General features: G+C 36.2%; 1 protein-coding gene across 2 annotated transcripts; it reads right to left on the bottom strand.

Moving 5' to 3' along the window:
• Positions 1–1,012: 1,012 nt before the first annotated feature.
• Positions 1,013–10,307, bottom strand: LOC106754482 (CST complex subunit CTC1). 2 transcript variants are annotated; one of them, XM_014636497.2, is made up of 16 exons: positions 8,831–10,307; positions 8,346–8,464; positions 7,918–7,992; positions 7,744–7,822; positions 7,377–7,439; positions 7,215–7,292; positions 6,835–7,032; positions 6,521–6,625; positions 5,906–6,184; positions 3,964–4,449; positions 3,220–3,858; positions 3,039–3,130; positions 2,554–2,755; positions 2,355–2,469; positions 1,701–1,966; positions 1,013–1,367 (listed from the first exon to the last, which is right to left on the bottom strand). In XM_014636497.2, exons 1-16 carry the CDS (start codon positions 9,851–9,853, stop codon positions 1,197–1,199), a joined length of 3,990 nt encoding a protein of 1,329 aa, XP_014491983.1. In that variant the 5' UTR covers positions 9,854–10,307; the 3' UTR covers positions 1,013–1,196. The 2 variants fall into 2 exon arrangements, with proteins under 2 accessions (XP_014491983.1, XP_022633687.1); XM_022777966.1 differs by lacking the exons at positions 3,220–3,858; positions 3,964–4,449 and having other exon boundaries at positions 8,831–10,076.
• Positions 10,308–10,621: the final 314 nt, after the last annotated feature.

Below are 10,621 nucleotides of genomic sequence, written 5' to 3'. Positions count from 1 at the left end.
GCGAATATTGAAGAAGTCGAGTAACAATTGAGAGAAAGAATGAAAAGTCATATGACAAAAGAAAAACATAAGGGCTTTCCAAATCAAATGGAACTAAGTATAAACAAAAGAGAGAACATTGGAGAGAAGTTTGATATGTTACCAAATAGATTATGAATTTTTAATATTTAAAACAAAAACGGGCATGGAACAGGGACAAAGCCTAAAATGGGAATATTAACAGGACAAATAATGCATACTCGTCTTATCCCCAATTTAATAAAAAAAAAAAGTATTACTTATACCTGTATCTAGTTAATGTAGAATTTTTCATTAAAATGGAAACATTCTATCCATCAAGACAAGTTTACTTGTCCTAAGCTCGATTACTTTTCCAATCTTTGTACGCATTCTTGCCAAATTGAATATCCATGTTAATAACAATCTTTTTTTTACATGAGATTGTAGAATCTATAGCCTTTAGAACTTGCATCATAGTCTACAAAAATTCCCATTGCAACTTGGTCATCAATTTGGACCTTTTAGCTGCCGCAACATGAAGGTAACATATTAGAGAATCTACAGGTCAGGGGCGAGGCAGGCTAAAACACCAAGTCTTTTGAACAAAAAGTAAATGCTTGAATGACTATGAACAAGTTATCTTGAATGTGTGACTGCTCATTGATGAAATTGACTTGACGTGCATGTCGTGGTTGAATTTGATTCTACTTAAATTTGCGTTGGAATATATCAATAACTTCAAGGAGCAATGTTATTCTTGTTCCTAAATTTACCTTGAGTATGAATGTATTAAACTCTAACACACCTCTTTAATTTACCTAATTAGAACAGATTATTTACATTAATTTGTTTCCTTGCATTCTATAATTAGGACAAACTAAAATTTATATATATATATATATATATATATATATATATATATATATATATATATATATATATATATATATATAAATATATATCTTTCTTTTTATTACATAATTTGAAATACTATTCAAATACTTTTCTCCTTTTATAAAGATGAAACTAAACTCTAAGAAGTGTTTCAAAAAATGTTTGGTATATCTTTTTTTTTTTTTTTTTTACATAAAAGAGAAGCCCAGAAGAGGTCGACCGAACACGATCTAATTACAAGACCTATTTCAGCATGCTACTTCTGCTAATTTTAGATAGAAATACATGTCTGACCATAGGCATTAATTTTTCAGAAGTTCCTGAATCATATGTCTTGCTTCAGCCCGAGTGCGTGGGTAAGAGACTTCTTCGGCCCACATATTCCGCATGTTATGCACATTCAGCATTTCTGTGAGGTATTCCTCTCCCAACTGTCTTGTTTCCTCTGCATCCATCCCACCAGCAACAACATTCTGCTCATGACAGGTTAAAAGCCTTAATTAGTAAACTCCGTAAGAGCCAAAGAAACTGAAATGATACCAGGCCGGATGCAAAATATATCAACTTATAAACAAGGGGAGCAAGCTGTGAGCAACAAATCACAGAATGTCACAATTATTACGTCACCAAACTTAATATTACTTATTAACAAATGAAGTTTTTCTTCTACTTTTGCCTCTGAAGAATGTAGTTTTTTTTTATAAAATGGACACAATATACCAGTCTTAATATTACTCTACTCTCCAAGATCTTCATGATAAACTAATCATGTCTGACTACTTCCAATCAGTATATGATAAACTCACCCATATTCCTCCGATGCATGCATTGCATATAATGAACTTGAGGATGTTTTCGTCGGAACTGCAAAGAGCATTCCCAGAAGCAACTGTAAAAATATGATCTTGGCAAGGAGAATCAACAGATAATCCATGACTTTTCACTGTAATTTTTTTGTGCTTTTTCAAAATTCTCCCTAGATGATGGGATGTGGTTAGTTCTTCACGTAGTCTCAACAAAGTTGCTGCCCTTTCAGCACTAGCCCAGCAACAACATGATGATGATCCATCTTCTGCAAGAATAAAATACCATAAAAAAAATGGTCACGGGAAAGTTTGTTTCCGACAAAATTTGCTACAGCCCAACATATAAATACAACTTATATAAGAATATTGCCAAGTGAATACTAATAGATATGGGCATAACGCAATAATCAAACAAGGAGTATAGAGGAACACAAACTAAATAGAAGTTAGGAAACAGAAACTCACCCAAGCCATAAAAAGTAGACAAATTATGTGGAATTATTTATAAAATATTTAAAAGATGTTTATAATGTATAAAACACCAAGTAAAACAACTGTCAGTTAAACCATATTCGACCAACAATAAATGGACATGCAAGAAAAAGAAAGTGATTATAGATGACTTTTCTTGAGTAGCATTTACACATAACTTACCCAACAAAAAACAAGCAAGTGGAATGTCCAAAAGAGTCCCCTGAGCATTAACTTTTGTTTCTGCAATAAAATTTGTGGTCTTTCTCTCTATAACTAAAACAAGGACTGCAACCACCTGTTCGCAAATGACAGCATAAAAACAATGTTCTATGAGAATGAGAGCACAAATATTTGATGGATAAATGAAAAATCAATTTACCCTGCATCGAAGCACTATTTTCTTGTGGGTCAAGCCCTGAGGCAATTCAGAGATCAAACAAGAGATATACTCTCGAGATGCATCGTCGGCATCTTTAGTAGCGCTTAAAACAGAGGGCCTGTCACCGCATTGTTTATCACATACTTTTATGGATTTTATTACAATAAATGACACGGGCAGCAACATAAATTTATTTTGTGCCCTGCAGAGCAGAAGACAAGGAATCAATCATGTTGAAAATTAAAGACATTTCACATAATAAATGGGAGGATATTCCTTCATATAAGTGCATATGGAAAAATGGAAGAGTAAAACTATGTATACAGAACAGATTGGCATACAAGAAAACATGCAAGACACTCGTCAATGGATTTTTTTTTTTACAGAGCAGTTCACCACTGTCAATATTACTATTATTTCTTTAACAGTGCAGTGAAACAAAAACTGGTTTCCAATTATTTCTTGTCGGATAATCAAATGCATACCTTGCATAGAGAATTCGATGAAATACTGCAGTTACACCAGATCCAAATCCAGTAGGGAAAGTATGTTTATTTACAGAACCACAAATATTCACCTAATAAGAAATAAACTAACAAGATTATGTTGCATAATAAGCACATGAAATATGAAGATAAATATAGAATAAGATGGGATTCCAGTTACAATATGGTGATGCACTAAAACGTGAATGCAGAAATTGCTTCTAGTCCCAACGAGACCTGTCAACTGAAGAGAATCAACGTTTGCTCCACTTGAGCATGAACTGAAGAAACCAGAGCCAGTTTTATGAATTTCAATCACATTTCCCTCAAGAGACATCAAATTGCCCTCAGGGAACAGGCTGTTTGATCTCTGAGTTCTAAAACAAGATTTAGGTCTATCCTCTGAAGTCCCAGTACCTAAAGAAAGGTTAGCACTATCTTCTGATATTACAGACTGCAAGCTTCGACTATCTTCCAATTCGATAACATTATCCTCAAAGACATCTGCAAAACTGATGGGGAGATATAGGCAAACATCTGAATTGACACTGGAAGGTTCACTATTGGACCTCGGCAGAAGTTTTTGATGATTAGATGAAACTCCATCAGCCGAAGGAGATAAAGAATCTTTTGCAGATGTATATTCTGATAGATGATCAGAAAGGTTCTCATCATAAATAAATGAAAGGCTCCAAATACGTTTTCCGGAATCAATAAGTAATTTAACATTGTCACTCCTACCAAAGTCAACATCTTTTGTACTTCCAAAGCAATCACTTCTCTTATTATCTATGATGTAATAATCACCAATCTGCAACAACTGAAATGCAGTAGATAGTAAATTAATACTTGGGTTTGCACTACTATATAAAATCAATTAATACCTACTATCCTTGGTAGGCAGGCCAAGGACAATAAGATATACCTGGTACTTTAAAAATCTATCTGATGAGAACTCTAGCAAAATTTTCCTTGAAGAAGGTTTTGAATTTAAGCTTGCATCTTTCATAGGTAACGCAGGACGCAAGATAGCTGGGCAAACCTGATTCTCACTTTGGAGGCTTTTAAAAGTAACCAGACAAGATAAATCATGAGAAGATCTCATGTTGACACGTTTTCTGTTCTCTTCTGGTTTCCTGGAAGAATTAGAACAAGCACTCAGCTCATATATGGAAGTGTGAAATTCTTCCTTTGATGAACTTACTGATTCCTTAACAAGTTTCTGCCTCTTATTGGAAAATTTATATTCATTATTACCACTCAGACAAGATTTTGAAAGTTCCTTTGTCTTGTCCCAAGAAGCGTTGGATGGATGAGCAATTCCACTCTTCCCATCAAACAATAAAATAAATGGAAAAAGCATGGCTTCAACAAAAGTACTTGACTTGCTACATCCTGCTTTATTAGAGTACTGCAATAATTGAAATGGGGGCCTTAGCAGAGTAGAATTGTTGAAAAAGAATATGGATATTTTACATCCATGGAACATTTTAGGATGCATACTGCTCCACATGTAAGATTAATAACAAAAAAGCACCTCCTTTATCACATCAAAATACTTCAGCAAGTCTTTTACATGGATCTGCAAGCAACTAAACAGCATTGTACTCATACAACATTGATTTTCAGAGTACATTATTGCATTAAGGTATTCTGTATATTGTCCTTAAATATAAAAATCCACTCTTAAGCACGCATAATAGCTTAACCTCTTAATCCTTGATAATTGACATGACACCAAAACTGATAGGATCTAATATGAGAGGTTATAATAGGTAATAGATGCAGGGGAGAGAAAACAATTTAGGAATTAATTACGTTGGATAGTTAGTAGTGGGTTGCCGTTATAAGAAGGCAAGGGGGGTCTGGTAGATAGGACAACTTTGAGTATTCTTTTGTATAGACAGGTCTTGGACCTTGTGAGAGGGATTAGGCCTCCGTTAGGACTAAGAGGGGGATTAGGCCTCCGTTAGGACTAAGAGGGGGATTAGGCCTCCATTAACACTATCTGTGTACTTTCTTTCAATATCAATACATAAACCATTCTTTTTTACAATGTTAATTCTCGATTGTGAGTGTGTGAGTGATTGTTTTAGTTAGGTTTCAAACTTAGGAACCTAACAAAAACAGAGTTCAGAACTTCAAACCTGGAAGTTTCTATTTCCTATGTGCTAGTTAAATTATAAACTAAGCATAGGGTTTTAGCCAGCATGTCTTTATGACCATGTTTGATGCTTCAAGTCAAAACTAATTTTTTTTTCAGTCGCGGGATCAAGCTAGAGACAAAAAGACATCTCCAGCACCCACCTAGTAACTAGGGTTAGGAATTTGTAGTCTTTGACGAATATAGGATTCTAACTCCCTATGAAAAATCAGAATTAAGAAAAACTCACGTCTATGCTCTTTAGTACTAATGGGTAAATTTGACATTTACTGGATCAAGGAAACTATAATATAGGAAATTTCTTCATTCCACTCACAATTCATAAATCTTAAGTTTTCTACAGATTGTGTCCTTAATAAGATTTTAAAGAATCTCAACTGACCATAGGGCATTTTATTACGTAATATGGATTTTGAAATTATCATAACCAAGAAAGATTAGTTATATACAAAGAAACAAATATACTTAAAACATAATAGGCCACCAGTCTGTTAATAATATTAAACTTGCAGAGAAACTAAACTTCCAGAAATAAAATCTGAAAGGGTTAAACACATTAGTCTAAGCTGGCACTTCACAATCTTCTCATCTTTAACTCTACACTTCCTTTTTTTTACCAAGAAACTGTTCTAATGAAGATTTGATAGCAGTTCATATTGAAATTAATGACTATAATTTCTGACTAAATCTAACAAAAACAAACCTTTTCTTGAAGAGGAAATTTGTGAGATACTCTAAGCACATGGTAGGATCCAGGCTCTAGTGTCTCACTTTCATTCTTACTATTTATGCATGAGTAAAGGGGAATGTTTCTGCATTTAACATTCTTCCAATGACAGCAAACAAAAAATGGAGTGCTTAATTCTCTTTCTGCTTTGGAGCAATCAAAGATTGTTCTACATGATAATGACTCACTCCCAAGCCTTTCAATCTGATCCACAGGTTCGTCTATTTTGTCCATAAAAACCTCATAGTCCGTCACCTGTAAATCCAAAATGACTGTTTAGTTTAAACACATAATTCTAACGACAGCCTAATTACCTGTGATCAAGTTAGGAACTTTTAAACACTATTTTCAAACTGTCAAGAAAAATAATTAATAAAGTCATCTCAATCTCACAAAATCAACTTGTAAAAGAAATTAGATACTTGGCTACAAGTATCGACTAAACTATGAAATCAGTTGAACCAATAAATTTACAAGGGTTAGAAATGTTAAGTCTGCAAAAGGCAGTGTTTAATTTTAGTCCTTCAAAAATACATAGTCTCGTTTTAGTCCCTCTTTAAGAAAACATGGACTACATATGGGACAACAAACCTCATATATTTCATTGGGGTTCCAAGTTAAGGGAAGGTCTTGTATAACAATATCAACACCACCAGTTGCATCAACCAGCTGCAGTCTTCTAGTCGATGGATCAACCTGAATAGGCAAGGCAAAAAGCCAAAGCATGATAACCAAATTATTAGTAATCAACATTGTCCAAGAATCATTTAAATTTTTGCCGTGTCTCCTTCTCTAAAAGATCAAAGAAAATCATGTCACGTTAAAAAGAATAAAAAGAACAACAACCATTGACAATTGTGGTTTATTCACAAGCATGGAAATGAAAGATAAATTGAACCACTAACCTTAAGGTACCCAAGCAAAACAACACCTACATCTTCACTTTGAATGATCCTCCTAAGTGATCTACCATTATATCTTGCTTCACGTGATAAAATACTGAACTGGTTGCCAATAGGCAATAATTTACAGTGACTTTCCGACTTCATAATTCTTAGCAAGGTGTGTATACAGTGACAAATGAAGATAGAGATCGGTATTACCTGTAATAAAACAGATGAAGTAATTATCTTTCAGTGGTTAATAACAAATTCTTTCTACGAAAACATAACAGTAAAATTCTTTTTTCGGATGAAGTAAAGCCTATATGCTATATATAGACCATGTTAGATCCAAACATTACAAAGTATCAGAAGAAAATTAAATATAAACACAAATAACATACCAATTTCAGAAAACTGCAATTCAGTACTCTACCACAACCATTCAAGTCATGTGTGCACAGCCAGAGAGGAGCACCTTGCTACCAAAGGAAAACAGTATTACCAAATTAAGGCAGAAAGTTGGTATCAACGAAATATTCCCAGCTGTCAATTTGTTGACGAACCTGAGTTTGAAATATTGACCAAGGGAAAAGTGAACTAGCATACATCTGAACTAGCCCTTCTTTCTGTTAAAACCTTGCATATTAAATTCATTAGAAATGGAATAGATCAAAGAGCTTCAGCCAAAGTAAGAACACCTTAAAATTACTTGAGATTTAAAACTGATAAAAATATATTCTTGAGGGCTCATATGATCCCTCTCATTACCTTCTATTTATATTGAAAACATAAGAGTACATGGAACACCAAGAGTCTGCACTAGACTTCTAGGTACAGAACTAGGTACAACTCATTAATGATTTAGCATACTAGCCTAAATGATGATACCTATCAGTAATTATTCTAACAAAATCAAAGGAAGAAGATTACATGTTTTGATCCCAAAATCTCCTTGTCAGATAAGATACCATCAAACTTTTTCCGGAAGCTTGAGACAAGAAGTAATACCCTGCCACGAAAAAGGAATGACATATATTCCAGCAATCTTTAAAACTCTTAAGTTCCAAATCAATTGCAGTAAAAGTAAATCAAATTATTTAATACCAGAGTCTTGCAGAAAATGGTAACGACTGAATGAACTTCCCTAGCATACCGGTGGAAGGAAAAACTACATTACACCTGCAATACTAAACTGAATTATGACTTTTCTGCAAAGAATATGATTATGCAAATAGACTTATCAAATAGGTCAGAAACATTTAAGGAACAACTTGTGCATAATTGTTAAAGAAATCAATTGCTTTTCTTGGCTGCTTTATTGAGAAAGCTTTTGAAAAATATGCAGCTAATACTGTATCATGCAAAACGTACAACAATTCAGAACATGACCATGCATATTTCAGTATTTCAGTCACATGCAGTTGCTTGCATTAGCCCAAGCTCAACTTCTTCAGACTGTCGTACTTTAAGCATTTATGCAATGTCAATTTGAACAGAACACAAGCAAGCACAGTTATAGTAGCAATACATACACAGTTTGGCACGGGGAGAAGGATTGCACAATAATGCTGGTCTTGATGCAGGCCCCAAGAATAATTATTTTTGTCCACGAAAAGTGCGGATTCACAATATGCACATTTCTTACAGATAACTGCAAACGGTTATGATTTTTGGTGTCAAAACTTAAAACTCAAAATGGGTCACAGATTATATAGGTCACGAGTTCAATTTGTAAGCACCCCAATGTAAAACATTTTTACACGGACATTTAAGATTAATTCACCCTGTTGCCACATCATACTAATGAATGAGATGTGATAAATGAGCACATCCTATTGGATGTCTGGGAAAAAAATGTGTTCTTCGACATGGTGCTATATTTACAACCCAATAGATACCTCAGGAGGTGAAATTTATCCTGACAGAGAGAAAAAGATCTGTGTTCTTCGATATGGTGCTACATTCACAATCCAAAAGATATCTCAGGTCAAGAAAACAGAAAATTTGCTTCACTTACAATGGAGCCAACTCTCAGACCATGCATCGAGGTATGCAGTTGATCCGTTAAAAGAAGCCACACATCATGGTCTAACTCCAGAACCATCCCTTGCATGTACGCACCTTTAACTACACCACTATAAGAACCACATTCACCCTTTCCCTTGATCTCACTCTTCAGGCTTGGCATGCATTTCTCCGAACAAGACTCAACATGCAGAACCGACTCATCTTTAGTCACATACATCTCTCGAGACTCCTCCTTCGTCAGGTAAACTAGCTTCTTCTTCAAACCAGACACCACAACGCGTTCGTCAATTAGCTTGGTGATTGCAGGGTGCCAAGAGGAAGCACTGCCACAAAAATACACAATCTCCATTTTGGTAAAAGAATGTCCCTTCCTAGTCTCATTCAATTTGCCAATCAAAACCTCCTTGGAACAACAAAACCTACACTCACAACACACCAATTGCACTGAAAACCCTGGCAGGTTCACCTTAGAGCCTGAATTCAAGCCAGAGGTACTAGCCGCCATGGTGCACTGCACGACAAAGAGGGGACCAACGGACTCCACCACACCATGGAGGCTTCTCATTCTGGCACCGGATTGTCGGACACAATTCGGCGCCAGCGGAAGCGAATCCACAGCGTTGGACCCTTGGTTGGTGTCGGAGAAGCGCCAATTGATAATCTCTAATAGGCCGTGGGCGACATCGCAGCCATGGCGCTTGAAGGGAATGAAATTCCAGGCGGTGACGCGTATTTCCCTATTCAGAGCGGCGGGGCGGAAACGGAGGAGGTCGCAGCAGAGGGTAGCGGAGGCGTCGGAGAAGCGGAGGCAGGAGCAGGGAGGGGAGAGGGCGGGGAGGGCTAGGGTTCCGACGAGGACGGTTGAGCGGGGAAGAGCTGTAAGGACACAGCAGGTGGTGGAGCGATGCGGCGGGGGCGTGGAAGAGAAGACGGAATGAGCAGTGGCAGTGACAGGGCGAGGAGACTGAAGGAGTTCCGCTAGAGTCGTCACCGTAGCGTTTGCGTCGTCCATTGTGGGGAAAGATAGATAGATGGAAGAATGAAACCTGTGGCGTGCCTAGTGTTGGTGGCTTTCAACACCGGCGGGAACCATGTTTTCAAAGTAGAGGAAACTTAGAAGTCTTATATGTAAGAAGCGTTTTTGGGAGGGAAATGGTACAAGAACGAGTGATAATTAATTGAAAATCTCACTTAAAGCTTACATTCATTTCACATAGCATTTTAGAGAGGGTTCCGTTATTTTGACACCCAATTTTTGACACACATTTGACACTCACAGGTGTCAAGTTTCAATTAGATCATTTTTTTGTTTTTTTTTTAAAAAAATTTTGGTCTGTATAATGAAAAGGGTTTCAGATTTTTTTCTTCCAATTCTACCCTTGGCCAGGTTCATTAGTTTTCTGTGTCAGAAAACTTTCTCTCTCATATTTCCTCCTTTCCCTTCGTCCTCTCCGGCGTTTTCGTCCTCTCCATAGCCTTCTTCTTGCATCTCTCGTTTTCCATCATTTTGCTGAAATGGGAAGTTTCGGAATGGACCTTCGTTGGATCAAGGTAAATGCCTTCTCCCGTTGTAGGTTTGGGTATTGGGTTTTAGGTTTGGGTATTAGGGTTGTTGTCGTTTCTTCCACACGTTATGGGTTTTTGTAATTTGTTTTGGTGTTTTCATTTGAGTTATTTTCTTTGGGCAGTTAACCGTTCGTCATTCATTTTCAACTATGTATGTTTGCACTCTCAACGAACGGTTGACAAAGGAGCAACGGGAAGTCATTTCGAAGACTCC

This window comes from Vigna radiata, unplaced genomic scaffold (assembly GCF_000741045.1).
Source record: "Vigna radiata var. radiata cultivar VC1973A unplaced genomic scaffold, Vradiata_ver6 scaffold_250, whole genome shotgun sequence".
Taxonomy (NCBI): domain Eukaryota; kingdom Viridiplantae; phylum Streptophyta; class Magnoliopsida; order Fabales; family Fabaceae; genus Vigna; species Vigna radiata.
The sequence above is the reverse complement of the archived record's forward strand: the minus strand, read 5'-3'. Positions and strand labels throughout refer to the sequence as shown.

Coding starts and splice junctions, on each gene's coding strand:
- LOC106754482 (XM_014636497.2), bottom strand. CDS start 9,853: ATGGACGACGCAAACGCTACGGTGACGACTCTAGCGGAACTCCTTCAG. Junction 7,440..7,743: donor AGATTTTGGGATCAAAACAT/GTAATCTTCTTC, acceptor AGGTTTTAACAG/AAAGAAGGGCTAGTTCAGAT. Junction 2,470..2,553: donor AAATAGTGCTTCGATGCAGG/GTAAATTGATTT, acceptor ATTTGCGAACAG/GTGGTTGCAGTCCTTGTTTT.